The sequence below is a fragment of the Sorex araneus genome, chromosome X (assembly GCF_027595985.1).
Source record: "Sorex araneus isolate mSorAra2 chromosome X, mSorAra2.pri, whole genome shotgun sequence".
In the NCBI taxonomy this organism is placed as follows: Eukaryota; Metazoa; Chordata; class Mammalia; order Eulipotyphla; family Soricidae; genus Sorex; species Sorex araneus.
In genome coordinates, this window is record NC_073313.1 from 172,616,643 (window position 1) to 172,642,933 (window position 26,291).

The 26,291-nt window shown below is 37.3% G+C and overlaps 1 protein-coding gene across 6 annotated transcripts in view; it reads right to left on the bottom strand.

Moving 5' to 3' along the window:
• CCNT2 (cyclin T2) overlaps positions 1 to 26,291 on the bottom strand; it is a 40,391-nt gene that overhangs the window by 4,868 nt on the left and 9,232 nt on the right. For 2 of the 6 annotated variants that reach the window (XM_004616501.2, XM_004616500.2), the window contains exons 3-7: positions 16,156 to 16,284; positions 12,177 to 12,237; positions 9,551 to 9,613; positions 6,075 to 6,120; positions 4,385 to 4,548 (exon numbers count right to left, since the gene is read on the bottom strand). In XM_004616501.2, coding sequence (XP_004616558.1) covers positions 4,385 to 4,548; positions 6,075 to 6,120; positions 9,551 to 9,613; positions 12,177 to 12,237; positions 16,156 to 16,284 — 463 coding nt within the window. Of the gene's footprint in view, positions 1 to 4,384; positions 4,549 to 5,755; positions 6,121 to 6,242; positions 7,040 to 9,550; positions 9,614 to 12,176; positions 12,238 to 16,155; positions 16,285 to 26,291 lie in introns of those variants that run through there. The other 4 variants (XR_008627288.1, XM_055121013.1, XM_055121014.1 and 1 more) reach the window with 4 other exon arrangements.

A 26,291-nucleotide genomic window follows, 5' to 3' on the forward strand; every position in this document is an offset into this window, starting at 1 on the left:
ATAGCACAGCAGTAGGATTCTTGCCTTGCATGTAGCTGACATGGGTTCAATCCCTGGCAGAAGTGATCCCAGAGCACACAGCCAGGAACAAGCCCTGAGTACCCCCAACCCACCCTGCACCGAATAACTAGTCATTCTTTTTCAAAATGTCAAAGTCTTGAGGGCCTGAGAGATACACAAATGACAGGGGTAAGGAATTTGTCTTGCATACAGCCAACCCCTCTGACTGAAGACCAAGTAAGCTCAGAGAACTGCTTGGGTCAAGCCCAACCAACCACCTACCCAACTCCACAAATTAACCCCACACAAGGTATCATGGTAATTCAAGACTGAAGAACTGACACAGGTTAGAAAACAAGGCAAGTGGGAGTACAGCGATTCAGGAATAAAAAAGTTAGGGAATTAAAATATTATTTTCAGTTTAGTTGGCTTTGAATAGCATTCTATCAACATTAATCTACTGGCTTTGATACTTAATATATATTCTAAGCAAGTCCATTATAAACACTGGCAAAAAGCTACATAAGAACCTGTACTTTTACAGGCTGGAGTGATAGCACAGTGGGTGCCTTGTATGCAGCCGACCCAGGTTCCATTCCTCTGCCCCTCTCAGAGAGCCCGGCAAGCTACTGAGGAGTATCTTGCCTGCACGGCAGAGCCTGGCAAGCTACCCGTAATGTGTTCGATATGCCAAAAACAGTAACAAGTCTCAAAATGGAGACCTTACTGGTGTCCACTCGAGCAAATCGATGAACAACGAGATGACAGTGACAGTGTACTTTTACATCTTAAGGTTGAAATTACTTCAACCTGGAAAAAAAGGCAACTACATTAAAACTTCCTTGCAACCAAAACTATTAGCACATCTGACCAAAACTACTTTGGTTTTTTTCCCTTTAAGTTTCTTAAATACAAGATTTTAGATGATCCACTTTCCCAAAGTGGCATAACTACTAGCATTCCAGATAAACAATTATTTATCAAATGAGTAACAATACACTAAACACTAATGTTAATTCCCTATAATAATGGGGAGAACCTGTATGAGTAAAGACTAGAGAAACTTATAATACAGAATTTCTCTCAAGAACATACAAATACCACCATTCTATGATTACAAGATGTGATGTAAAGTTCCTGCTTAAGTCTTAAGCTTTTTGACATCTGGATCCCCACTTTCACATATTAAAACAAACAGAAGAACTCAACCCCCTCCTACAACCTACTTTCATATTTAGATACTAGTAAATCTAGCCCATTTACTTTAATACGGACTGGAGCGATAGCACAGTGGGTAGGGCGTTTTCCTTACAGGATTCAATTCCTCCGTCCCTCTCAAAGAGCCTGGTAAGCTACCCGTGGCATATTCAATATGCCAAAAACAGTAACAACAAGTCTCACAATGCAGACGTTACTGGTACCCGCTCACTACTGGTACAAAATTGATGAGCAGTACTACAGTACTGTACAGTACTGTAGGATGACACTACTACAGTAATATGCTGGGTCCACGATTAACACATTGTTTTGACTCAATATTATTGACAGTTTGGTTGTCAAATATTAAATACGCATAAATTTTCTGGTCTAAAACCTGCCACACAGTAGGCATAAAATACGAAATTTCTTAAGATTCCTACTTTATTGGAACTAGGAAGATAGCACAGTGGGTGCTTGCCTTACACACTACAGACCTAGATTTTATTCCTAGCACCGCATGTGGACCCCCAAGCCCTGCCAGGAGTGATCCCTGAGCTCTGTTGGGTATGATCCTAAAACAAAAGATTCCTACTTTATTACATTTTATAGTAGAGGAACAAAACCAGAGGTCAAACTTAATTAAGCCACATACATTAAAAACTACATCTGGGGCCTGGACAGTTAATACAGGTGCTTTCTTGCTTTGCATACTGTAAAGCATTGTTATATCCCTGAAACCCAAGCTCTACCATGAGTGATCCTTGAGCAAAGAGCCAGAAGTAAGGCCTGAGCACTGCCAGTGTGGGACAGTACCTGCTTCTCCTTCAGACTGCATTATAATATTTAAAATACAATTATAATAAAGGCCCTTTCCCCTCAAGATACACAAAAAAAGAATTCAGCATAAAGTCATGAGTTCACTATTTAAAAAAAAAAATCCAGAAGATTTGAGGTAGTAACATACCCAACAAGGTCTATTGAGGCATGATTACTGCTAACTAAAAAATCTATAATAATACTAAAAACTATACAGCTTCAGCTAATTCCAAGGAAATGGTGCTTTGGGATCAACATTAAATGAATTATTTCAGTAAACACTATGCTTCAGACACCATGCTAAAATTAAGTTACATCTTACCATCTGCAACTTGAAATTTCAACTTTTATGGGTCAAAATAGAGCAAAGTCTGCTAACTACTACATCAGAATTTTTCAAGACCCAAATTTGAGCTTTCTCATAACTAAGTGGAGGAAACAGAAGATCCCTGTTGTGTCAATTAAAAAAAACAAAACAAAACAAAACAAAAAAAACAACCAAAACCAAAAAACCCAACAACCAACCAACCTATCATTTAAAGAGCTGGGAAAAAAAAGACATATTTATGAGGGCTTTGTTTTAGCACCATGTAGATAAACTTTTAATTACAATTATATCTACATTATCTTATCTATTGACTATTAAAAACTTAGACGGCATAAACCAAATTTTCAAGTCATAGAGGAAAAAAGAGACCTCACAAGTTATCAGAAAATGTCACCTGAATTCAATAAATGTTCCTTTTCCCTTGGATACACTTGAAGAAAAGGCGGGAGGGAATCTAAGGGGGGAGAACCAAGTAAACAGCATGATAAACACTTTGGGAAAATTTTTTCAGGACAAAAAGAAAAACAAGAAAAGAAATCAAGGGAGCTCTAACAAAGAAGCCTATTTTTGCCACAGGGGAGGATAGGCAAACTAGAGCCAGTGAGTCAAATATGGCCTGCAAGCTACTGTGATATCTTATTGGAAAAGAGCCATACCCATTCCTTAAAATGGCTAATGACAGTTGCAGAATTGTTTAGTATTAGCCTTCCACAGGAAAGGCTGTAGACCTTTGAAATTATCTCAGGTAATTAGAAAACCTATTCCAAAATCATTACTTTACTGAATAAATATCCTCTGCATATCTTCTCTCACAGCTTAAATTTTGTCAAGAAAGCCAGAAAGCTCACAAAAAGAAAAAGCTCAAAACCCAACAAACCAGTTTAGGGGCCTGTACAGTATAGCAGGTAGGGTGCTTGCCTTGCACACAGCCGACCTGGCACTACCTATGGTCCCAAGCCCTGCCAGGCCAGGAGTGACCAACTGAAGAGCCAGTAGTGGCCCCCAAACCCAAGCCCACCAAAATCCAAAGAACCCCCCCCTACACACACACCATTTCAGGCTGTTACATGAGAAGTGTTACCCATTTGCTTTTTGAAATCTGTATTACATGGTTAAAAAAAATTGAGAGCAGGAAGGGGGTGGGGAGAAGTTGAAGCCATATTCAAATTACTCAGGGCTTACTCCTGGCAGTAACTGACTATATGCAGTGAGAGGGAACCAAGAACAGGCGCTTTCAATATGCCTTACCCTGTATTATCTCTCCTGCCCTGTTAGTAGTGGAACCAGAGAACTAAAAACAATACCCTGACAATACATTTAACACAATGCTTTACATTTTCTATAATAAATGAATTTCAAATTCAACAAAATTAGTATAGTTTTAAGTTTATATTCTTATGTTATCAATCTATAGGATAATACAGTAATTCTTTCCTTGATAAGTATTGAAAGACCTTATATATTTAGTGGTTAACATATATTCAACTGTTTCTTTTCTTTAGGCAACTGAACCCTTCTCCTTATCCATACCGCTCATTTCCATCATACTTATACTTTAAAAGTCAATCAACTTATTAAAGTGGAATTAGTGATGCTTTGAAAGTATTATCTTTTAAAGTTTCAGATACACTTTGTTTTTTAAGCCCCAGCTCTCCCTTGAATGCATAGTCTTGCTTGCTTGTCTCTACGTATCTATTTTGCTAGTGTTTTCCACTTTGGAGAAACTGGTGTTTTCTCTTGAACATGTCCTTCCTCTATTTTTCTCCCCTCCTGTCTTTCTAAACAAGTTTCAAAAAAAAAAAAACTATCTTGCACCAAAAAATAAACTGACATTCTAAGTGGAATTAGCATAGAACTACTAAGTGGGGGTTGGGGCTGGTGGGGCAAGGAGAAGTATGCTCTACTGGTTAGAATTTTTAACTGTTCACTTGGGCAATGAGTAAGGAGTTTCACTATTTTTTTTTTTTAAATATATGGGACTAGATGGAATTTTTCCACAATATAAATTGTTTTCAATGTGAAAAGATTTTCTCCACTTACCATCTAGTAATTCTAGAGTTACTGTAGGATCCACGTATTCCCACCAATGTTTTCCATCAGTCGACACAGGAATCTCCCAGTTCGACCATTTGCAAGCCAAATGAATGCACACACATGCTATCACTGTTGGTTTGTACTGAAGACAGAAGGTTGTAAGATGCAGACTGTCGTGGAGCAGGTTTGAAAATGAAGAGTCACAGAAATTCAAGTATGTAAAACAAAGAAAAATATTTTCCAGTAAATAAGTACAAAATTACAAAGATACTTCTATGTCTAGAGTACAAAACCTTAGTCAATTATAAGCTAACAGTAGTTTAAAAAATAAAACATTTAAAACCCCACAATTATGAACAGTTTGTACTAATATTTTATTAGCACTACTATATTAGTAGTTCTAAATTTAATCTTACATCTACACATAAAATATTTTTTTCCTTCTTTATAAAAGGAGGGGGAATACAGTGAAATATCTGAAAATTACTATAGATAAAAGTGCCACACTAAAGTTTTCTGGTGCTATTTTTGCTTCTTTTGTAATGCCATGGTTAAAATAAGCAAAGAGCTAATGATCGCAAAACTGACGAAGTAATATCATCACATTACAACCAGGGTTTCTAACATCTGATGTTACTTCAGTAAACACAATTCTCATAGTCAAAGAAACCTGTACAGTTATCTAGTAAACCTGTCTTCCTTACAGCAAAGCCACAGGGAAAACTTACCCTTTGCTGAAAGAACAGCTTCACTGACAATGTTGCTAAGTACTAACAAAATACTATCCTTTCTTTTACTCCCACTTAACTCTAAACATGTAATCATGTCATGGTTAGCCTTTCCTAACCAAAGTTTAAAATGAAGTTTCATTTGTTCAAAATTCCTTGAGCTAGAAATCAAGTTCCAATAAGTATCTGCCAATTTTTAATAAATTCACTGAATCATAATAAATTAAGGGCAACACAAAATTGGTTCAATCCCCTTTCCCAATAATCCATTAAAAAAACAAATAGAGTTAACCTATGACAAAATTACTTATTAGCTATTCAAGGTTTTTAAAAACGTCTTCCAATTCAATTTCAGAACTGAAGAAAACATTTACAGATAAACCAGAAATCAATAACCCCTTTTCTTTATATAAATTGAAAAGGAAGACCTTTAAAATAAAAAATTATACTTATGCAAAACCAGGCACTAATAGGACTGAGCTACTTATAGTTTACTATGAATGGGCATTATCTGGAAAAAAAAACCCCGTTACATAAATTTTATTTATTAAAAAACTTATTATTTTAAAATTAAATCAGATTAATGTGAAATTGTAAAAAAAACTGTCATTTAACTATAATTGTAAACTTGAAATAGCTTTATACTTACCAAGTTGCTCGAGTTTCTACGTTAAGTTTAGCTCTTTGTAATCTTTAGCTGCTATTCAGGCTACCAATTTTAGACTTATGCACTCACAAATCGAGAATATGTCATCAGAAAGCACCACTACACTTCACATTGTGCATTTAACCCCTCTGTGCCAAAAGTCCCTTGTACAATACACCGCAGAGCAGACAGGAAGGTACCACCACAGTAGATGGTCCAGTCTCCTGCTGCAACAAGGGTAAGAGACACATTGAGGGGGCCCTGCATTAAAGGAAGCTATAGTGTGCTACAACAGTGCAACAAAGAGGGTCAGGATAACAACCTGTTGGTAGCCATGAAATAGGATGTCTGTGCCAAATCCTTGCTTGCTGTAAGAAAAGAAAAAAAAAAAACGAAGACAATACTATCAGCTTTAACATTCTACCATCAACAAGCTCTCAACACAACAAAAAACTTAAAGATTTGTACACAAAAAGTAAATTTTACTTACTACTTACAAATATCACAAGAGCGCCATCATTTTCTATACTACTGAAAATCTTCAACAACATTCACTCAAATGTTTTCTTGCTATCCCCCAAAGATCTGAGAAACAAGCCGATTTGCTTTTAGCTAGCCAGTTACAAGGAGGGCTAAACTTGTTACTAAGTTAAGCATCTAGTCAGCTAAAAGTTGCAATAAAGCATTCTCCTGGATTTAAAAAAAAAAAAAAGAAGAAGAAGAAAAGATTTTGAAGTCTAATACAAAATACAAAGAGGTGCCTGCCAGGCTTAAAAAAGTCATCATATTTAAGTTGGCTTAAGTATGTAATCAAAAGAAAAGAATTAAATAAACCCCCACCCTCCCAAAACTCACAATAGCTGTCTTCATGTCACTAAGCATCAACAGAGAATAAACAACCCAGAAATGCTAATAAGGGTATATATATGGGAAACTCCAGTTTATTTTTAGAATTAAAGCCCAATTTAAAGACAACTTTAGAAAAGATACAGGCACTCTAGGGGAAATTCACGATGCTTCAACACTGGTTTCCAATAGAAAAGCAATATTTAACAACAAGCCACAAAACACTGAAAATAGTCCCATGCACCCTTCTGCTTTTTTTTTTTTCCTCAACACGGAAGTCTTTGCCATAAATTCCACCCTCTCCCCAATTATATTTACAATCACCAATGCCATCTTTTCCCTCTTCGTGGTCAAGGATCATTTACCTAACTTCACCCCTCTCTCAAAGGCCTCAATCTGGACCCTCCTATTCATACGCAGCATCTGTAATTCCTGCTGCCCCATATGCACCATCAACATAAAGATTTACAAAAGGGATTTGGGTCTAGCAGAGCTGTGCTAAGGAAGAATGTCAAAGCATCAGATGTCTTGGTGGCAGTGAGACTTAAGTATGCATTCTTTCCTGGTGGGGAGGGAAGGAGAAATCACAGACGTGAAAAGGTCCCTGTAAAATCACATTATCCAATTCAGTAGCAAAGTAGCATAATACCAACTTTCCATTTGGGAAGAGTGTGAAAGGAAGGACTATACAGAATCAAAATTTATGACTTCCCACCCCTCCAACCCCTGCAAAAAAATTTTAAAAAGTAGCAAGAAGCAAAAATGATTTTAAAATTGCCAATAGCGGTTTTCATCTCAGAATTTAAAAAATTTAGTAACTTTTTAATAGTTACTGGAAGAGAGGAAGAAAATGGTTCTCTTTATTAGCTTAAAGTTTTAATAAAGCAAAGAGGAAAAGACATCAAATAAGAAAAAAATAAAATGGAGAGATAAACGAGTTACTTAAAATGTTAGTCAGACAAAGTGAAGTAAACAAACAAAAATCACCAGCCCCCTCCCCCATGAGATTTGCACTAAAATAACTGGCAAAACTGTCTTAAAGCATTGATAAAAACGTAATTACTGACCAAAAAAAAAATTAAATTTAAATATTTTGCTCTGATGTTGTATTTTTAATTTTTATAGGCACTATAAAGTTTACTGTGTTCTTAATTTCTTTAGATATAAAAGAGCATGTATAAAAATACACTTTCGGGCCAGGGAATACTGAGCTTAATCCTGGGGGCACTGGGCGAGTGATGGGGTGAGTGTTGAGAAAAGATTTAAAGAAGCCGACCCAAATTTTTACAATACTAAGATGAAAATCGAATTTCATTTCATGTATCTTGGTATTAGTATCTTCCTTATTTCACTTTCCTTGAGGTACAACTGAAAGCTAATTCTCTGGTTTTCCAATATTCTAGCAAAAGTCTATCCTTTTCAGAGTTTTAGAAAAACAGACCCATAAAACATTTTTTCTTAATTGTCTAGTTATCTATACAATTCTACATTATCAAATTCAAACTGGGGGGCACGGAAGTAGGTGTTATGAAATACATCCATATTATCCTAAGAAAAGAAATCACAAACACTATTTACAAATGATACCATGCTATTTAAGGATAGAAAATATTAATGGAATCTTGGTGATAAGCTTATAAACTGTTTTTTTAACGGATGCTACTGTTGCTGGGGCCACTCCGGTGGGGGCTCTGTGTGCACACTCAAGGATCAAGAACCAGGGTCTCCTAAGCCGGGAAACCTCCACCCCTTTAATTTAGCTGTCATTAAAAACCTACTGGAAAAATAAATAGATTAAAATTTAGAATAAATAAAATGTGGGGCTGGAGTGATAGCACAGTGGGTAGGGTGTTTGCCTTGCACACGGCCAACCCAGGTTTGAATCCCAGCATCCCATATGGTCCCCTGAGCACCGCCAGGAGTAATTCCTGAGTGTAGAACCAGGAGTAACCCCTGTGCATCGCCGGGTGTGACTCAAAAAGCAAAAAAAAAAAAAAAAAAAAAAAAAAAAAAAAGAATAAATAAAATGTGAATAACTAGGTAAACACTAAAAGAAACAAAGTCTTCAAAAACCCATTTAGAAAAAGTCAGGTGGGAAAAGAATGAAACTACAAAATCTTGTTTTCACAAAAGAAGCAATAGAAAAGCACACTACAAGTTCCAAGTGATTGTTATTAGTACGTAACACTTCACATGGGAAACAGGAAAGCAGAAGTGCAAAGACATGCAACTGTAAAAATATTTCTAGGGATATAATAGGTCAGCACTCACTAAAAAGTATAAAAATGTGTACTACATGCTTCAGTCAGTAAAGCAATACAAAGTTTCCTATTCCTATTTATAAAATGTTTATCAAACTGTGTACAAAGGTTTATCAATAGATACATCACACACCGGGTTGATCATGCTAATTCTTTTCCTGTTTTATGCAAAGTTTTTTTAAAAAGCCGTATTAAGTAACACTTAAAAAACTCTGAAATGCACTAAGTCAACTTTTTTCAAATATGAGCAAAATATTTACAAAAAATGACAAATTACAAAGACAATTTTTATACAATTTAAGGTAGTGTATTAAAATTTAAATCTATCATTTTTCAATAAGCAGAAGAAAATGACACTACTAGAAATTATCATTTTCTGCATATTATGCATTAATGGTCTACACTTCAAATATTAGTTGATATATGACAGGTATGACTATGTGCGCATTAGAGTCTGAATATTTTTATAACTGCAATGGGATTTTCATCTATGTTTAAGAAAAGCTAATTCACCAGGTAGTGTTGCAAATAGAAAAAAAAAAGGTGTATGTAGAACACTAAACTTTAAAATTTCTTCTATTTTATACAGGCCCAATTTAAAGCTAGTGGAACAAACTAGTATTCAAAAGATTTATGGACCGAAAAAAAAAAAGGCACTAACAAATCAATTTAATTCTCTAAGATCACTTACCTCTTACTAACTGGGTACATTTCACCACATCTGTGTGTGGATGTTCAATGGTGATCTCAAAACCTGAAATGAAAAGCACTTTTTTCCCAATCACTTGCCACTATAATACTTGCTTGAGAAGTGCCATTAACATAACTGTAACATTTTTCATTATAAAAAAAACTTCAAGGGCAAAGTTCAAGTTTCTCATCATTGATGTGCTTATTGTATCACAGATGAGAAATAATTTCTTCTCAAAAACTATGTTCAAAAATGAGAAGATAATAAAAGGGTTGAAGGAGTGCATGCTTTGCATGCTGCAGCCCAGAGTTTGGTCCCAAGTACTGCTTAATAGCACAGGCATGGCCAGGAGCAAGTCTTGACTACTGAACAGGGAGTAGCACTGTCCTGTGTGCACCACAGGGAAAAACAAAAAATGAGGACAATGTTTCAATTTTGAAAACAAGTAAATGTAGAATATTAAAAATATTGAATTATAGATAATTCTGACACATTCATTTAAGTCTGAAGAGGCTTCAACTATGTAGCGAATTTCTTACATATATTTCAAACTAATTTTCTTCCACCAGAAAATGTTCAAAGAATAGTTATTATAAACATAATCCATGGGCCACAATCACAGAAATCAACTTTTTAATGACATATTCCTAATTACATTCCTAGTAAGCTACAGATCAATAGGTTCACCCATTTTATATTTCATAAGCAATGAAGTATTAAGGCAAGAGAACCTTGCAAGTCTCAAGGTTCATTAAATCACTCTTCCCAAAGCCTAATAAAACATGCAAAAGATTGCATGAGTTCAAAATCAACCCATTTTTATTTACTTTATTTTTGAAAGAAGAGGTTGGGGTTGGAGGTGTGTTCAGCAGTAAGAACAGAAGCACTGAGTGTGTGAATTCTTGAATACAGAAGAGGTTACATCTAGTGTCTTCAGAAGCAGTTAAGTGAAGAATATCCTACGTAACAGGTAATCTGGATTTATAAAATCTTTGTGTAGCCTATTTGAATTTCTAATTGGACAAAATGATAATATAATAACTCACAGATAACATTTTTTGAGTTCTAATATTCTCCTTAAATAACATTTGTCCCTTAGGCTTAAGAATCTGTCATAAACATTAATACTTTATAAATTTATTTCATAAATTTACTATATAGATTTTATTTATACGTAACAAAACATCACAACATTCCAAAATCATTAAATTTAAAAGTAGCAAGATTTTAATTTTTGTTTTTGGGCAATACCCAGGGGTTATTTAGGGCTTGCTTACTCCTGGCTCTATACTGGTGGAGTTCAGCGGGCCATCTGGGGTGCTGAAGACCAAACCTGGGTCTATGCATGCAAAGCAAGCACCTTACTATACTGTATCTCTCTGGTCCCAAGAGTCTCGCTTTTATCTTTATATATATTTTAGGTTTTATGGCCACACTTAGTGATGCTCAGAGGTTACTCCTGGCTCTGTGCTCATGAATCACTCCTGATAAGCTTGGGGAACATGATGGAGGGCAAAGGATCCAACCTGGGACAACAGTGTGCAAGACAAGTGCCCCACCCAGTGTTGGTATACTCTATCCAGCCCCTCTTTTCAAATACTTTTATATTATAAATATTGCCAAATAAGCTTTGTGCATTTTATACAAGTTATTTCTATATTGAAATCTGTCATAATGGGAAATATGATTATCATAGTTTCAATGCCCTGAAAAGAATAAAATAAAAATAGATGAAGCAACTTTGTAAAATATTCATCTTTCGCCTTCAAATTCACATTAAGGTAGCTTGGTTATTCTACCTTCTTATTCTATACAACAAAGGTAGGAAAGTTAAATACCGATTAAAACATAAAGTTCAAAGTCTTCCAACATGGTCCTGCTAAGTAGTTCCAGGAGTAATTACTTTAAACCTACTCATAAGCTTCTTATGCTTCAATTTCCTCATCAGTAAAATAAAATATTAAAATAAACTCTTGGATAGTACTTAAAAGTTACATAATCCTTGTACATAATTCTAACTTTTAAAGATGGCTAAAATTAAATTACTAAAAATTGTGTCAGAGCAACAGTACAGCAGGGAGAGGTTTGCCTTGGACACAATTGACCTGGATTCAATTCTTATCACCCCATATGGTCCCCCAAGGCCTGCCAGGAGTGACTGCTGAGCTAAACACCAGAAATAAATCCTGAGCACCACTGGATGTGGTCCAGAAAAAAGAAATAACAAAAAGGGAAAACCTTAAAAAAAATTACAGTGAAAACTATTATTTAATTGAACTAAATCTAATTAAAAAAAAGGTTCCTTGTACTCAGGCAGTATCATTCTAGACTAAAATCTGTTTTAAAATTAACTTTCCTGGGGCCCGAGAGATAGTACAGCGGGTAGGGCGTTTGCCTTCATGCAGCCGACCCAGGTTCAACCACCAGTATTCCATATGGTCCCCCAAACATTGCCAGGAGTAATTCCTGAGTGCAGAGCCAGGAGTAACCCCTGAGCAACGCTGGGTGTGACCCAAAAAGAAAAAAGAAAAAAAAAAAACCCTTTCCTGAATGATTGAAATTCCAGAAATATATTAGAATACTGCACTGAAGAATATCTGCACATATATATCTGCTAAGTACATACCTAGGGTTTGTAGCATTATGGTTTCAAGTAAAACCAGTTCTTGAGTCTGTTGTAGGTAAGCCTGTGGGGTTAAAAAAAGAATAGATATGTTAGAATACTTTAGATAAACTTCGCACTACAAAGTATGGGGCTGTTAAATCTCATGACAATTGTAGATCATAAAAAAAAAACAGATGAATAAAAACAAAACAAAAATACCTAGGAAAAGTGCTCCAGTCAGCAGGAAGATTACCTTGGATAAGGCTAATTTTGTTCAATCCCTGGTACCCCACATGGTCCAAGCCCCTCTAGGAGTGATCGCTGAGCAAAGAACCAAGAGTAGGCCCTGAGTACAGCTGTGTTTGGTTCGAAAACCAAAATAAAAATTCTCAAGGATAACTGCTTCAAGACAGATTAAAGACAGGAAGCATAAAGAACATCAAATCCACCTTAAAAGGAAAGATCGTACACATTCTCCTTTTTCAAGTGGCAACTTCTTGACAGTCACAGAAAATCAGTGAGTTCTTAGAAATAACTTCCTCTCCTCAGATAAAATCAAAACCACTCCTCAGATCTCGACTGAAAGAAAAAAATGTAGGGCATGGCAAAAAAGTTCCAGTCTTTGCAAGAATGAGGGCTGTCATAACTGCAGGTTTTTTGTTTTGTTTTGTTTTTGTCTTTTTTGGGTCACACTTGGTGTTGCTCAGGTGTAATTTATGGTGATGTTCAAACCATGAGATGCCAGAAATCAAACCTGGGTTGGCCGCATGCAAGGCAAATGCCCTCCCTACCCAATGTACTATCACTCAGGCCCCAGGGTTGTCATAAAAAAAAAAAGGGAAAAAAAGTTTTTTGAAGTAAAACGTTGGAGGGTTTTAGGAAGAAGGAGAGAGTGAAAGTGAGAGAAATGCACTCGATTGTAGGCTTCCCCACATACAAATATATGTGAGCTCCTACACATATCCCAGCATGCTTTTATATGTATATCCTACACATATAAAAGCATGAAAGTACACAACTACAGAGGGGAGATGCAGATGCCACATGTGCTCAGCCATGTGGGCTCAGGCGGCTTATATGCTTTTGTCCCAAGGTTTAATCCTTGGTGCTGTCCACATGTACCAAGCTCAGTCCCCTTATCTCTTACTCTTTGGGATCTCTGGTATTACAACAAAGTATACAATCCCTTGGTATGTGCAAATCTAAATACAGCCAGTGTATGAGGCCATAAAAGCACAAATAAAAGATGTTGAAGCACCATAGTCAGGATTTTAAGTCTCAACAAGCACATGTATACTTATTACAATGATCCTTGACAAATACTAAAACCAGAATTATGTAAGAGCACAACTAAAGAAGCGTGACCCCTGTCATGTATCTATACAAGCAAGCACTATAGCCAAGTTTATGATCCCTAATCATTGCAAAAATCAAAAATTCTGATAAAAAAAAAAAAGTCCCAAAATAAGGGGTTGTGTTGCAAATGGCCAGTCCAGATTCAATCCCTGGCATCCTATTGGTCCCCTGACCCCATCAGGAGTGATCTGACCACTGAGCCAAAAGTTAAGCCCTCTTGGGGCTGGAGCGACAGCACAGCGGGTAGGGCGTTTGCCTTGCACGAGGCCAACCCGGGTTCGATTCCCAGCATCCCATATGGTCCCCTGAGCACCGCCAGGAGTAATTCCTGAGTGCAGAGCCAGGAGTAACCCCTGTGCATTGCCGGGTGCGACCCAAAAAGCAAAACAAACAAAAACCAAAAGTTAAGCCCTATCGCCTACCCCATAACACCCCAATAAAATGCAATTTATATCCATTGGGAAAAAGAAACTTTCTCTTCAACTCTAATAAAGCATTCTCACAGAACAATGTTAGACTAAGAATAGGTATTAAAACATTTCGCCCATCTTAGATAATGACAACTAAGATGGTAATATAATACCATATATATATCCATTTATGTAAGGATAGTAGATCAGTGCATCCAGAAAATGAGAGCACCTTTAATAACCCATTACAAAAAAAATATTCTAATACCAAACCCACCACCATTATACCTTACCACATTATTCCAAATTTTACCACCACCCAAGCCTGCTTGTTAAGAGTAATCCGCTAAAAATGATTCAAAAAGATTTCCTTAGAGGAAAGTGTATGAAGATTGTTGTATCTCACCTTGGAGACATTGAGCCCTTGTGTAAGAGATTACTAACATTTTGTGACAGGTTGAGTTCTGTGTGGTAATATATACATACTGGGACTGGAGCGATAGCACAGCAGGTAGGGCGTTTGCCTTACACGTGGCCGACCTGGGTTCAATTGTTTTGTCCCTCTCGGAGAGCCCGGCAAGTTACTGAGAGTACCTTGCCCGCACGGCAGAGCCTTGCAAGCTCCCCGTGGCGTATTCGATATGCCAAAAACAGTAACAAGAAGTCTCACAATGGAGAAGCGACTGGCCCGCTCGAGCAAATCGATGAAGAGCGGGATGACAGTGACAGTCACCCCCCCCACACACACACACTGATGGAGATCCTTTTTGCCTTCTACTTTACACCCCATCAAATGTGGTGTGCTACTCTTGGTACATCTATAAGAAATGTAAATTTTAAATAGAGTGCTACAGCTGAAGTTAAATGTACCTCTGAAGCTTACTACTCTCTTCCATGATTTATTTGTGAGTCTCTGGATTATGGCCATTAATGAGCTTACATGGCTCCCAGAGCAGTTTGTGGATGTAACTGCCAGGTCCCGGGAGAAATGGAGATGTGGGGAGGTGGCCTATTCCTGACTCAGAGTGAGCTTGGAGATTTTGTAATACCCTATTTTAAAAAATCACTTAACAGATTTTTTAAAAATTGTTTCTAGACTGAGGGAAGATAGTAGGGCACTTGCCTAGTATGCAATAGATCCAGACTGGATTCCGGCTCCCCAGTAAGGGTTTCCTGAGCTCACCAGGACTCATCCCTGAGCAGAGCCAGGTGTGACCCCAAAACATAATAAAATAAAAATAGCTTCTAGACAGAGAAATTATATAGGAGTTTAGGTGATTGCTTTGCAAATGGCCAACTTGGTTCAACCCCTAGCACTGCGTAACCCTGGGCAGGAGTAATCCCTGAGCACAGAGGCAGAAGCAAACCCTGGGCAATACTACCAGGTATAGATAGTACCAAAAATGTTCTCCCTATTATTTAAATATTCTCCGGACCAGTAAGATGGTTTAAGTGAAGGTGGATATGTTTCCTCCCCCGCACTGTGTGGCCGCTCAAGCACCATGGGATACAGCCCTGGTGGAATCCCTCCCATCTGCTTCCCTAGCACAGCTAGGTATGGCTCCTGCAACAATAACAAGATGTCCTAAATGTTTATAAAAAATAATTTCAGTTTTATATGATTAACAAGAAGTACCTTTGACTAATCGTGTATTTTTTAAATAGCTACCTTTAATTTGGTGGGTGGGGATACACAAACCTGGTAGTATTCAGGGCTCTGACTCAGGGATAACTCCTGGCAGGGCTGAAGGACCTTACACAGTGGTGGGGATGAACCCAGGTTGGCCAAGTGCAAGCTTCCTACATGCTGTACTATCCTCTCCAGTCTAATCCTCAAAACACTTTTTTTAAACCAATCAACAACTATGATAAAGCCTGTCATTAATAAAATATATTAAGATATACTTAATCCTGAACTCAAACTTGATCCATATCAAACTGAATATAATTTGATAGCAATTCAAAAAGTAAAAATTTAAGAAGAAAAAAAAAAGTAAAAAAAAAAAACACACAAAAATTTCCTCATTAATAATTCACCTATAAAAAAGCATGCTAGAAAAATAAACTTAAAGGCCCAGAACTCTAATTTCTGCTTTAAGACATCAAAATACTTTTAATGATGATTTCAAAAAAGGTCTACTGACAATGACCAAAATGTTTGGATACTAGCATTACTCTTTAAATGTTTCCAAATTACAGAACAGAATTAAAACGCTTTTTTTTTTTTTACATACATCACATTTAGTATCCAGCAGGGGTTCTAAGGGATGAAGACAAGCATGTGCTACTTTGATAACATGTTCAAGTTTTCGAGCTTGTTCTTCCACTTTTGCAGCCAAAAATAATGCAGTAGGTGATATAATCTGCAAAAAAGATAAAAAAAATTTTTTGATTATTTCCTAAAGGAGAGATGTATAAGGAGAAATGCAGTAATAATAGTTATTAGAATAGAATTAACCATCTTGGACTATAAAGTTGTTTCATTCTGCAAAACAGACACTGTGGAAAGGACAGTTAAGTTTAAATGATATTAGGCAAAGGTAACAAAAACTCAATGTAAACTTGTAAATAAAAGAGAAAAAATAGAAAAGGATGAAAGTGGATAAAGGACACTCAGATTTTCCCTTGTTTTGAGCAGTCATCACTTTCTAAGTCTCTTTTAAAATAGTCAATGATTCATTGTGTGGCTAACACCTATACAACCTTAACAGAAAAAGAATACACAAGACAAAATATAAGAGTATTCAGAACATTGAACTGCTAACTGACCCTCTCACTTCACCATAGCAGTATGACAGTAGTTAGAAAGTAGTTAAACATACAAAGCAACAGAGTAGAAATTTTGTCAACTAGAGATTAAGAAAATAGCCTTTTTTTAAAGAAAAAAAAGTTTTAGTTGTATTTGTGGAAAAAGGTTTGTGACATGGCTCTAAGATACTAAGAAAAACATCAATTGTGAGCAAATATTTACCCTGAATTAAACTATAGCCAATTAACTACCATCTTAGAAAACAGGCATATTTTAAATCCAAATAACATTCTAAGATTTACATGCAGGATAATTCCCCATGAAAAATAATTCCTCAGTTTCAATATTTAAGTGCATGTACTTATGTCTGTATGCTTTTTCAAAGAGACAAACATTGGGGTCTCGCTGTATCGTGGGGATTGGGATTATCAATGACTATATGGAAACAATGCCAAAGATAGGAAAATATAGGAGGCATTAAATCATGCTATATGATTTGTGGCTTAAGAGAAAGTTCAGGTATAGAAAGGTGAAGACCTTTCCCTAAGAACATTTAAAACTTCTAAATACCACTTCTGAGAAATGGAATTTTAATCACTTGATTTTGTATCTTAAAAAGAAGTTTAAGGCCATCTGCATTTACAGATAAATAAATGGGTGGGGGAGGGGTAGAGAAAAACCCCCAGAAGTTCTCCTGTATAAATCTATGCATCTAAAATTAGCAAGTTTGGCACCAAAACCCTAGAAATGCTACATTGAAAGAACTGAATAATTTCAATTTGAACTTTCAACATTTCCTTCTTTAAAACTCAAAATTACAATATTTTTAAAAAATTAAACAGTGTTCCAAAAACCAAGAGTCTCATCAATTTAAAATAAACCTAGTTAACATTCTTGAATTACTAGTCAAAGAGCAGTCATCCAGAGCTGAGGGTTTTCTGAGACATACAAAGTACAAGATAACCAGATGTGGGTAATTATTTCCTATCAGTGCTATTTTCTCCATATAGTTAATATTTTCTACCACTGCTACCTACACTTAGCCTGCTTTATTATCCTATTTAAAAGGTTTAATTCAGAAGAAAATCTCCTATAGCAAAATTCCTTAGATAGTCTTCTATTTTGTACAAAATGGCACAACTCTGAATCTTTGTATTTAGTGTGTTCTAACTGGCTTAATTCTTCCCAACCAGTCTAGAAGTAGTGTGAATAGTTACTGTTTCATGTTCTCATTATCTAGCATTAGCCATAGTTTAATGTATTTTCTGAAAGAAATGGATACCCCACATAAAAATACAAAGTCACCAAAATTAAGAACAAAGTACTCCAAAATGCCACAATAAAAATCTGAACTACAGTATACCAAAGTAAAAATGCTAGAAAATGAAGATACTTTAAATTAATTCCCTACAATTTCTATGATCTATAAATTTTTTTTTTTTTTGCTTTTTGGGTCACACGTGGCAATGCACAGGGGTTGCTCCTGGCTCTGCACTCAGGAACCACCCCATATGGGATGCTGGGAATCGAACCCACCAGGTCGCCCAAGTGCAAGGCAAATGCCCTACCCGCTGTGCTATTGCTCTACCCCTATGATCTATAATTTATGCCTATGGCTAAGCACATCAATTGCTATAACAAAGAATCAAGCAACAGATGCACAAGTCAGAAGTCAAATTAGGGGATAAATAGTAAGTACCCCTGGGTGGTGGCCCCAAAATAAAAGAAAAAATTTTAACATATCAAATTAGACTGAATTTTGTATTTAAAACTCTTTCTCAACTGCCACTCACAGAATGTATTACTCACCAAAAAAGCATTTACAAAGTCTTGGCAAAAATCTCACAAGATTCCATAATAGTTCCATTCTCTCCAAACTGTCATTAGTAGTGGTAATTGTAAGCCTAAATATCCTTGCGGTGCTTGGGGGACCATATGGCATGCTGGGGATCGTACCCAGGGTTGGCTGCGTGCAAGGCAAATGCCCTGCCAGCTGTGCTATTGTACCAGTACCAGATGTTTTAGTTTAAGAATGACTAAGGAAGGAAATCAAACTAGGTACTATTACATTTTTGTATGGAAAGTTGATTTTTTTGTATGTGTGGCTCATTAAAAGAAAAGAATCCCAGAATTTTTAGTAATGGTAGTGTTATAGCTGATCTGTGGTCTTTAATGAGAGAGAGAGAGAGAGAGAGAGAGAGAGAGAGAGAGAGAGAGAGAGAGAGAGAGAGGAGAGAGAGAGAGAGAGAGAGAGAGGGGGGGGGAGGGGGGGAGGGGGGGAGGGGGGAGGGAGAGGGAGGAGAGGGGGAGATCTACTGTTAGATCATTTGGAGAGGGAGAGGAGAGGGAGAGGGGGAGAGAGAGGTCTTTTGTTAGATCATTTGGAGAAGGAGAGGGAGAGGGGGAGAGAGAGGGGGGGGAGAGAGAGAAGAGTTAAAAATCTTCAGGCTGAAAAACACTAGTACTCAGTATTCAAACTACAGTACTGGGCCAGAGCAGGAATAGCAGATAGGACATTTGCTTTGCATGCTGGTGACCCAAGTTCCAATACTCAGCATTCCATATGGTCCCCGAAACACTGCCAGGAGTGCAGAGCCAGGAGTAACCCCTGAGCATTGCTGGGTGTGACCCCCAAAAAGCAAAATAAGAGCAAAGATGTCTCATAACCAAGAAAGCAGGTCCAAGGTCTAAGAGCTGAGAATATGATTGATTGCCTGAGGTAAATAAAAAGCAAATTTGCCCTTCCTCTACCTTTTTATTTCATTCAGGCTCTGCAGGGATTGAAAACTGCCGGGGGGGGGGGGGGGAAGATAGCACACCAAGTAGGGCATTTGCCTTTCACAGGAGCGACTGACCCAGGTTCGATTCCCAGCAAGAGCCAGGAGTAACCCCTGTGCATCACCAAGTGTGATGAAGTAAAAATAATACATAAACAAACTGCCACTCCCTCTACCCTCTTTAATCTATTCAAATACTAATCTTCCTGAAAATACCTTTGAGGACACCAGAAAGCAATTCTTAAAATAAAATAAAAATAAAAAGAGTAGATAGTTTATTTATTTGGGCAGTGATGCTCAGGTGTTATTCCTGGCTCTGCACCCAGGTATTACTCCGGGTGGTGCTCGAGGGATCACATGGGATGCCTCGGACTGAACCCTGGTCAGTCCATGCAAGGCAAATGCCCTACCTGCTGTACCATCTCTCCACCTCCAGAAAACAATTCTTTCCCTTAAATCTTAGTATCCCTTAGTAAACTATTTTAGGATAGGACCAAAAAAAAAAAAATCCATGCAATATTTCAACTTCTAAAATTTATTTATGCAATTCTGAGTCTTTGTCAAAAGACTTTTTAGGAAAAAATATTTTTTTTCTTTTTTTTTTTTTTTTTTTGCTTTTTGGGTCACACCCAGCAATGCTCAGGGGTTACTCCTGGCTTTGCACTCAGGAATTACTCCTGGCAGTGCTTGGGGGACCATATGGGATGCCGGGGATCGAACCTGGGTCAGCCGCGTGCAAGGCAGACACCCTACCCACTGTGCTATCGCTCCGGCCCCAGGAAAATATATTTTCCTAAATACCTGCAAATATCTGCAAATATGTTATTTCACATTAAAGTATGTTTTATATACATATATATATATATATATATACACACACACACACAGATGTTTATTGGTCCATTCTCATTTGCCATACCAAAAATCCGAAATAAGTGACCACCATCTGGGTAAAAAAAAAAAAGAATATGCTAATAACATAATGGAAAACCAAAGTTAACTTTGATTATAAAAAATAAGAAAATAAACCATCTTTTGTTAGATCATTTGAAAACACTGCTTGAATCTTTTTATCTTTTTTGTTTGTTTGTTTGTTTTTGGGTCACACCCAAAATGCACAAAATGCACAGGGGTTACTCCTGGCTCATGCACTCAGGAATTACTCCTGGCGGTGCTCGGGGGACCATATGGGATGCTGGGAATCGAACCTGGGTCGGCCGAGTGCAAGGCAAAGGCCCTACCCGCTGTGCTATTGCTCCAGCCCCCTGCTTGAATCTTTTTAGATGTGTTCATTTAAAACATCAAAGAGCCTCTATAAATCTGAAAACCATTTTCCAATTAAAAATATTATATATAAATCCTTAATCATCTCAGATGACAAAACAAAAAAACTAATGTTTAATGTAGATGGCAGTATTCCCCAAACTATCTACAGACTCAATGTCAAAATTCCAGCTTTCCATTTTTTGCAAAAACTTAAGTTAATGATAAAATTCATTAGGATATGCTAACAAAGTCAGAACCAAAATAGTCTTGGAAAAGATCACTATCTCCTAGATTCAAGATTTACCACAAAGCTAGTAACGCTGACTGGTACTGGCTCAAGAAAAGAAACCAATAGAACTAAGTGTCATGAAATACACCCCTACGTTAACTATCAACTGATTTTTAAGTAAGACTCGTAAGATAACTTGATGGGGAATCTGCTGTCTTTTCAACAAAAAGTGTTTGACACCCATAAATCCACACAGGGAAGAAGAAACAAAGGAAATCAACATCATAAATAAAAAGTAAATTAAAATGCATTAGAGTTAGATGAAAGAGCTAAAGTGCAAGTGACAAAAGAAAAATATTAATAAATGGGATACATATATTTACAAATATATGTAAATATATATTTACAAATGATAGCATCAAAAAGGAAAATAAGCCAAAGTAGAAGGAACACAAATAATGTGTGACTAGCAAACAATATCCAGAACAAATAAAAATCTCTTGCAACTTAGTAATATGATAGTATTTTAAATAGAGAAAATGCAAATCAGAACCACAAAGATATTTACTAGAATGACTGTAAGAGTTATAATGAGCAAATGAAACCCTTATACACTTCTGTGGGAAGGTAAAATGGTATAACTACTTAAAAGTTCCTTCCTATTTTTTACAAAGCATAAAATATGTCCATATGAAAACTATGTAAGGAGGCTGGAACAATAGCACAGTGGGTAGAACATTTCCCTTCCACTCAGTTGATGGGGCTTCAGACCCCATAAGTCCCCTGAATCTGTCAGGAGTGATCCCTGAGCACCACCAGTCTGGCCCAAAATCTAACCCCCCCGCCCCCGAAAACCCCTTCTACCTGAATACTCAAACATATAATACCAGAAAATGGGAAGAAACACAAATGGCCACTAATAATAAAATGAGGTATATTCACATGCTATCGCTCCAGCGGGTAGGCCGTTTGCCTTGTACTAGGCCCACCTGGATTCAATTCCTCCACCCCTCTCAGAGAGCCCTTCAAGCTACCCGTGCCGTATAGAAGATGCCAAAATCAGTAACAAGTCTCACAATGGAGACATTACTGGTGCCTGCTCAAGCAAATCGATGAGCAACAGGATGACAGTGACAGATATTCACATGAGCATGTTAAAAAAAAAAAATTTCGGGGCTGGAGTGATAGCACAGTGGGTAGGGCGTTTGCCTTGCACGCGGCCAACCCGGGTTCGATTCCCAGCATCCCATATGGTCCCCTGAGCACCGCCAGGGGTAATTCCTGAGTGCAGAGCCAGGAGTAACTCCTGTGCATTGCCGGGTGGGACCCAAAAAAAAAAAAAAATTGCATGCTACACGCCACACCATGTTTGAATCTAGAAAACACACCAAGTTAAAGACTATATATTACATATTCCCACTGTTCTGAAACGTGTACAGAATAGGAAAATCTAGAGACAAAGTTCATTGTTTGGGGAGGGGAGTGGCAGTGGAGGGGGTGGCTAGAAATCAACAGTAATTGCCAGTAGACAGTTTCTTCTGAACTGATAAAAATATAAATTCAGAATGTAGGGGCACCCACTCTGCTTTATAAAACACATTTACTGAAATCTGAATGGGTAAATTTTGTAGCTCAAAAGATTATTTCATTTGTGGCTCAATAAAGATTTTTGAAAAGGAATTAAACACATCTTTTAAATATTTAGTACCACATACCAAAAAGGAAGTAATAAACCAAATAATTCCTTTCAAATGAATGAGTACCAATAAACATGTATCTTACTCATGCAAAAACCTTTCTGTACATCTGTTAATTTTATATTAGGTTGTTTTCAGTAGATGTACATTTGTTAAACAATGATTAACCTTGGTATTATAAATTATGCAATTCTTCCATAGAAGAAACTAGTGACTGCGATTTAACAGCAATTTTACTTGTTGACTAAATGTTTGCTTGTCCTTAGTTCACGGGTATTACTTTTGCTAGTTAGTAGTCCAAAATAGGTCCATGAAATAGAAATGTAAACCGAGCAATAAATATGATGTATTTTTTCTAGCAACCACCTTATCAAAGAAACAAAAAAGAAACCATTTCCAGTGAATGCGTATGATAGCATAGCTTTAATGATAGCACAGGCCTTAAGGTTTTGTAGGTATTCTAAAGAGAAAATTCATTAAAAGACAAAAGGCTAGTAAATGTATTAAATGTTCAGAAGTATCACAACTCAGACTGGGCCAGAGAGATAGTACTTTTTCTGGGTAAGGTGCTTGCCTTGCACACAGCCCAAACTGCTCTGATCCTGGATACCACATGAGGTCCCCAGGGCACCACCAGGAATGATCCTTGAATACAGAGCCAGGACTAACACCTGGGAACAGCTGGGTATTGACCCCACAAAGACCAAAAAAAAAACCCCACAAAAAACACACCAGCTGAAATTGGTTAATGCCCTAGTGATTGCCATATTAAACAGACATATTCAATCCACTATATTTTCCTCCCTCTCCCGTTACAATATAAATCCCTTAAGGAAAGCAGCATCTCATGTATAACCCACTTAAGTCATACTACAAAGACTTGGATAATCATTTGTTATGTACACAACACACTTTCTAAAATCTTAAAAAAAAAAAAAAAAAACAGCTGGAGCAATAATACGGTAGGTATGACAACTTGCACGTGGCCCACCCAGATTCAGATTCTTGGCATTCCATACAATCCCCTTAGCACCACCAGGAGCAATCTCTGAACAGTCAGGAGTAGGCCCTGAGAATTGCCAGGTATGGCCCCAAACCGAAACAACTTTCTTATCAAATCACATTTGAATTAAAGTTATTAATAATGAGCTACCAGATATAATGCTCTAACATCAACTCCTTCGACAGAGTTCACTTCCTTCCATCAATATCCCCAGTTTTTCCACGGCCCCCAGGCCTGATTCTATGACAGACATTCCCCCAACCCCCATGTACATTTTGAAATGGTTTTTTTGTTTGTTTTTTGTTTTTTGAGTCACACCCATGCACAGGGGTTACTCCTGGCTCATGCACTCAGGAATTACTTCTGGCGGTGGTCAGGGGACCAAATGGGATACTGGGAATGGAACTTGGTCGGCCGTGTGCAAGGCAAACTCCCTACCCGCTGTGCTATCACTCCAGCCCCACATTTTGAAATCTTAACAGTGAACAGTAGGTGAGGTTCTTAGTGCCAATTTGTTTTTTTCCACTCTGTTTTTGACTTACAAAAATTTAGCAATAGCATGGCGGTTAGGGCATTTGCCTTGCGCGAGGCTGACCCGGGTTGATTCCTCTGTCCTTCTCGGAGAGCTCGGCAAGCTACCCAGAGTATCCCGCCCGCACAGCAGAGCTTGGCAAGCTCCCTGTGGCACAGTCGATATGCCAAAAACAGTAACAAGTCTCACAATGGAGATGTTACTGGTGCCCATTTGAGCAAATCGATGAACAACGGGATGACAGTGATACAGTGATACCTCCATTTTACATGTATTTACTTAAATAATTACACAATAAGTACTTAATATGCTTAATACGCCAACTTTACTATTAGAACTGTCAAGGAGGGAGGGCTGGAGGCACAGGTAAGAAGGCAAGTAGGAAACAAGGTGAGAAGGGGGCCACAATGGGGGAAAAGAACTAGAGTATGGGGCTGGGGAGATAGCACAGTGGGTAGGGTGTTTGCCTTGCACCTGACCTGGGTTCGATGCCCAGCGTCTCATATGGTTCCCCAAGCACCACCAGTAGTAATTCCTGAGTGCATGAGCCAGGAGTAACCCCTGTGCATTGCCAGGTGTGACCCAAAAAAGCAAAATAATAATTAAAAAAAAAATTATGGCTTATAGCCACCTTTTGAAATATTTTTCAAATTTATTTCAAGGATCTTTTTGAGGATTCCTATTGAAGAGAAAACCCTATGAGCAACAGGGAAACGACAAACAGGAATATAAAGGCAGGAAAGGAGAGCCAAAGAGAAAGGGTTGAGGTGCTTGCTTTTGATGTGGTTAACCCTGGTTCAATCCCCAATCCCAGTAATACAAGTTCCCTGGGCACAGCAGGGTGTGGCCCAAATGATCAACTGCTACCAAAAACAAAACAAAACAAAAACAGAAAAATCAGAGAAATGGTTAGGAAACCTCAGAAAATAAGTTCTACATTTATAACTGTTACGTAAAGAAGAGAGCTGAGCAAAGTTAAGAAACTCCTCTTGAGGCATGTCTATCCACTTAAAGCTCAGGAAAATTAATCTCACGTAAGTATGCAACAGAAGGATATTTAAACCAGGAAAAGTTACTGTAAGAAAAACAGAACAAAAACTAGGAACAAAAACTAGAACATAAGTTGTCCTTACTGGTGTTCTGTCACCATATGGCTAGCTAATTCAATATTCAAGAGAAACCTCACAAAAACCACAGCCCAAATCTCCATCAACTGATGAATGTCTCTGCAAGACTATAATAGTAATTCTGGCAGAAAAATAAACCAAGTTCTAATATATGCTACAGATAATCTTGAAAACATAAGTGAAAAATGCTAGTCAGAATCATAATCTATGATTCTACTAATAGAAACGTACAGAATAAACTAGAGAAAGAAAAGAACTAAATGGTGGCTGGAGAGATAGTACAGTGGATAGGGCGCTTGCATACTGCCAACTCAGGTTCTATCCCCATCACCCCACATGGTTCCCCAAGCATAGCCAGGAGTAATTCCTGAGTGCAGAGCCAGAAGGAGTAACCCTGAGCATTGCTGAGTATGTCTCAAAAACAACCAAAAGGGTGGGAAGGGAGCTAAAGATTGTGGAGCGAAGAAATCAAAGAATTTTCTAAAATTGATGTACAACTTTCTAAAAACACATAAAAAACCTACTGAATTGTATACTTTCAATGTGTAAATCTAAATGGGAATTAATAAAGGAAGACATATAGTATAGTGCCCGCTCAAGTAAATCGACGAACAAGGGGATGACAGTGACAGTGATATAGAATAGAGCAAGATTCAAGTATTTATCCTGTAATTCCTAGACAAACTTTACCAAAAATGTAGAAAAACATTATTTTTGAATGAAAATGTCCCAGTAATAGAGTTATAGAATATCAACACAAAATAAAAGGATCTAGGCAATGAGCAACAGCTGCTAATATCATAAGGAGAGATAACTAAACATTAAGTACTGCCTGATGAAAGAACATAACACCACCTGAAAGCTTGCCAAAGGATCTAATAAGCCTGATCAAATTTCTAGATCCAGCTGGCAATTTACAGGGAATAAAAGAACAAAAGAACATAATAAATAAATGGTGCCATGACTGTATTATCACTAAAATACACACAG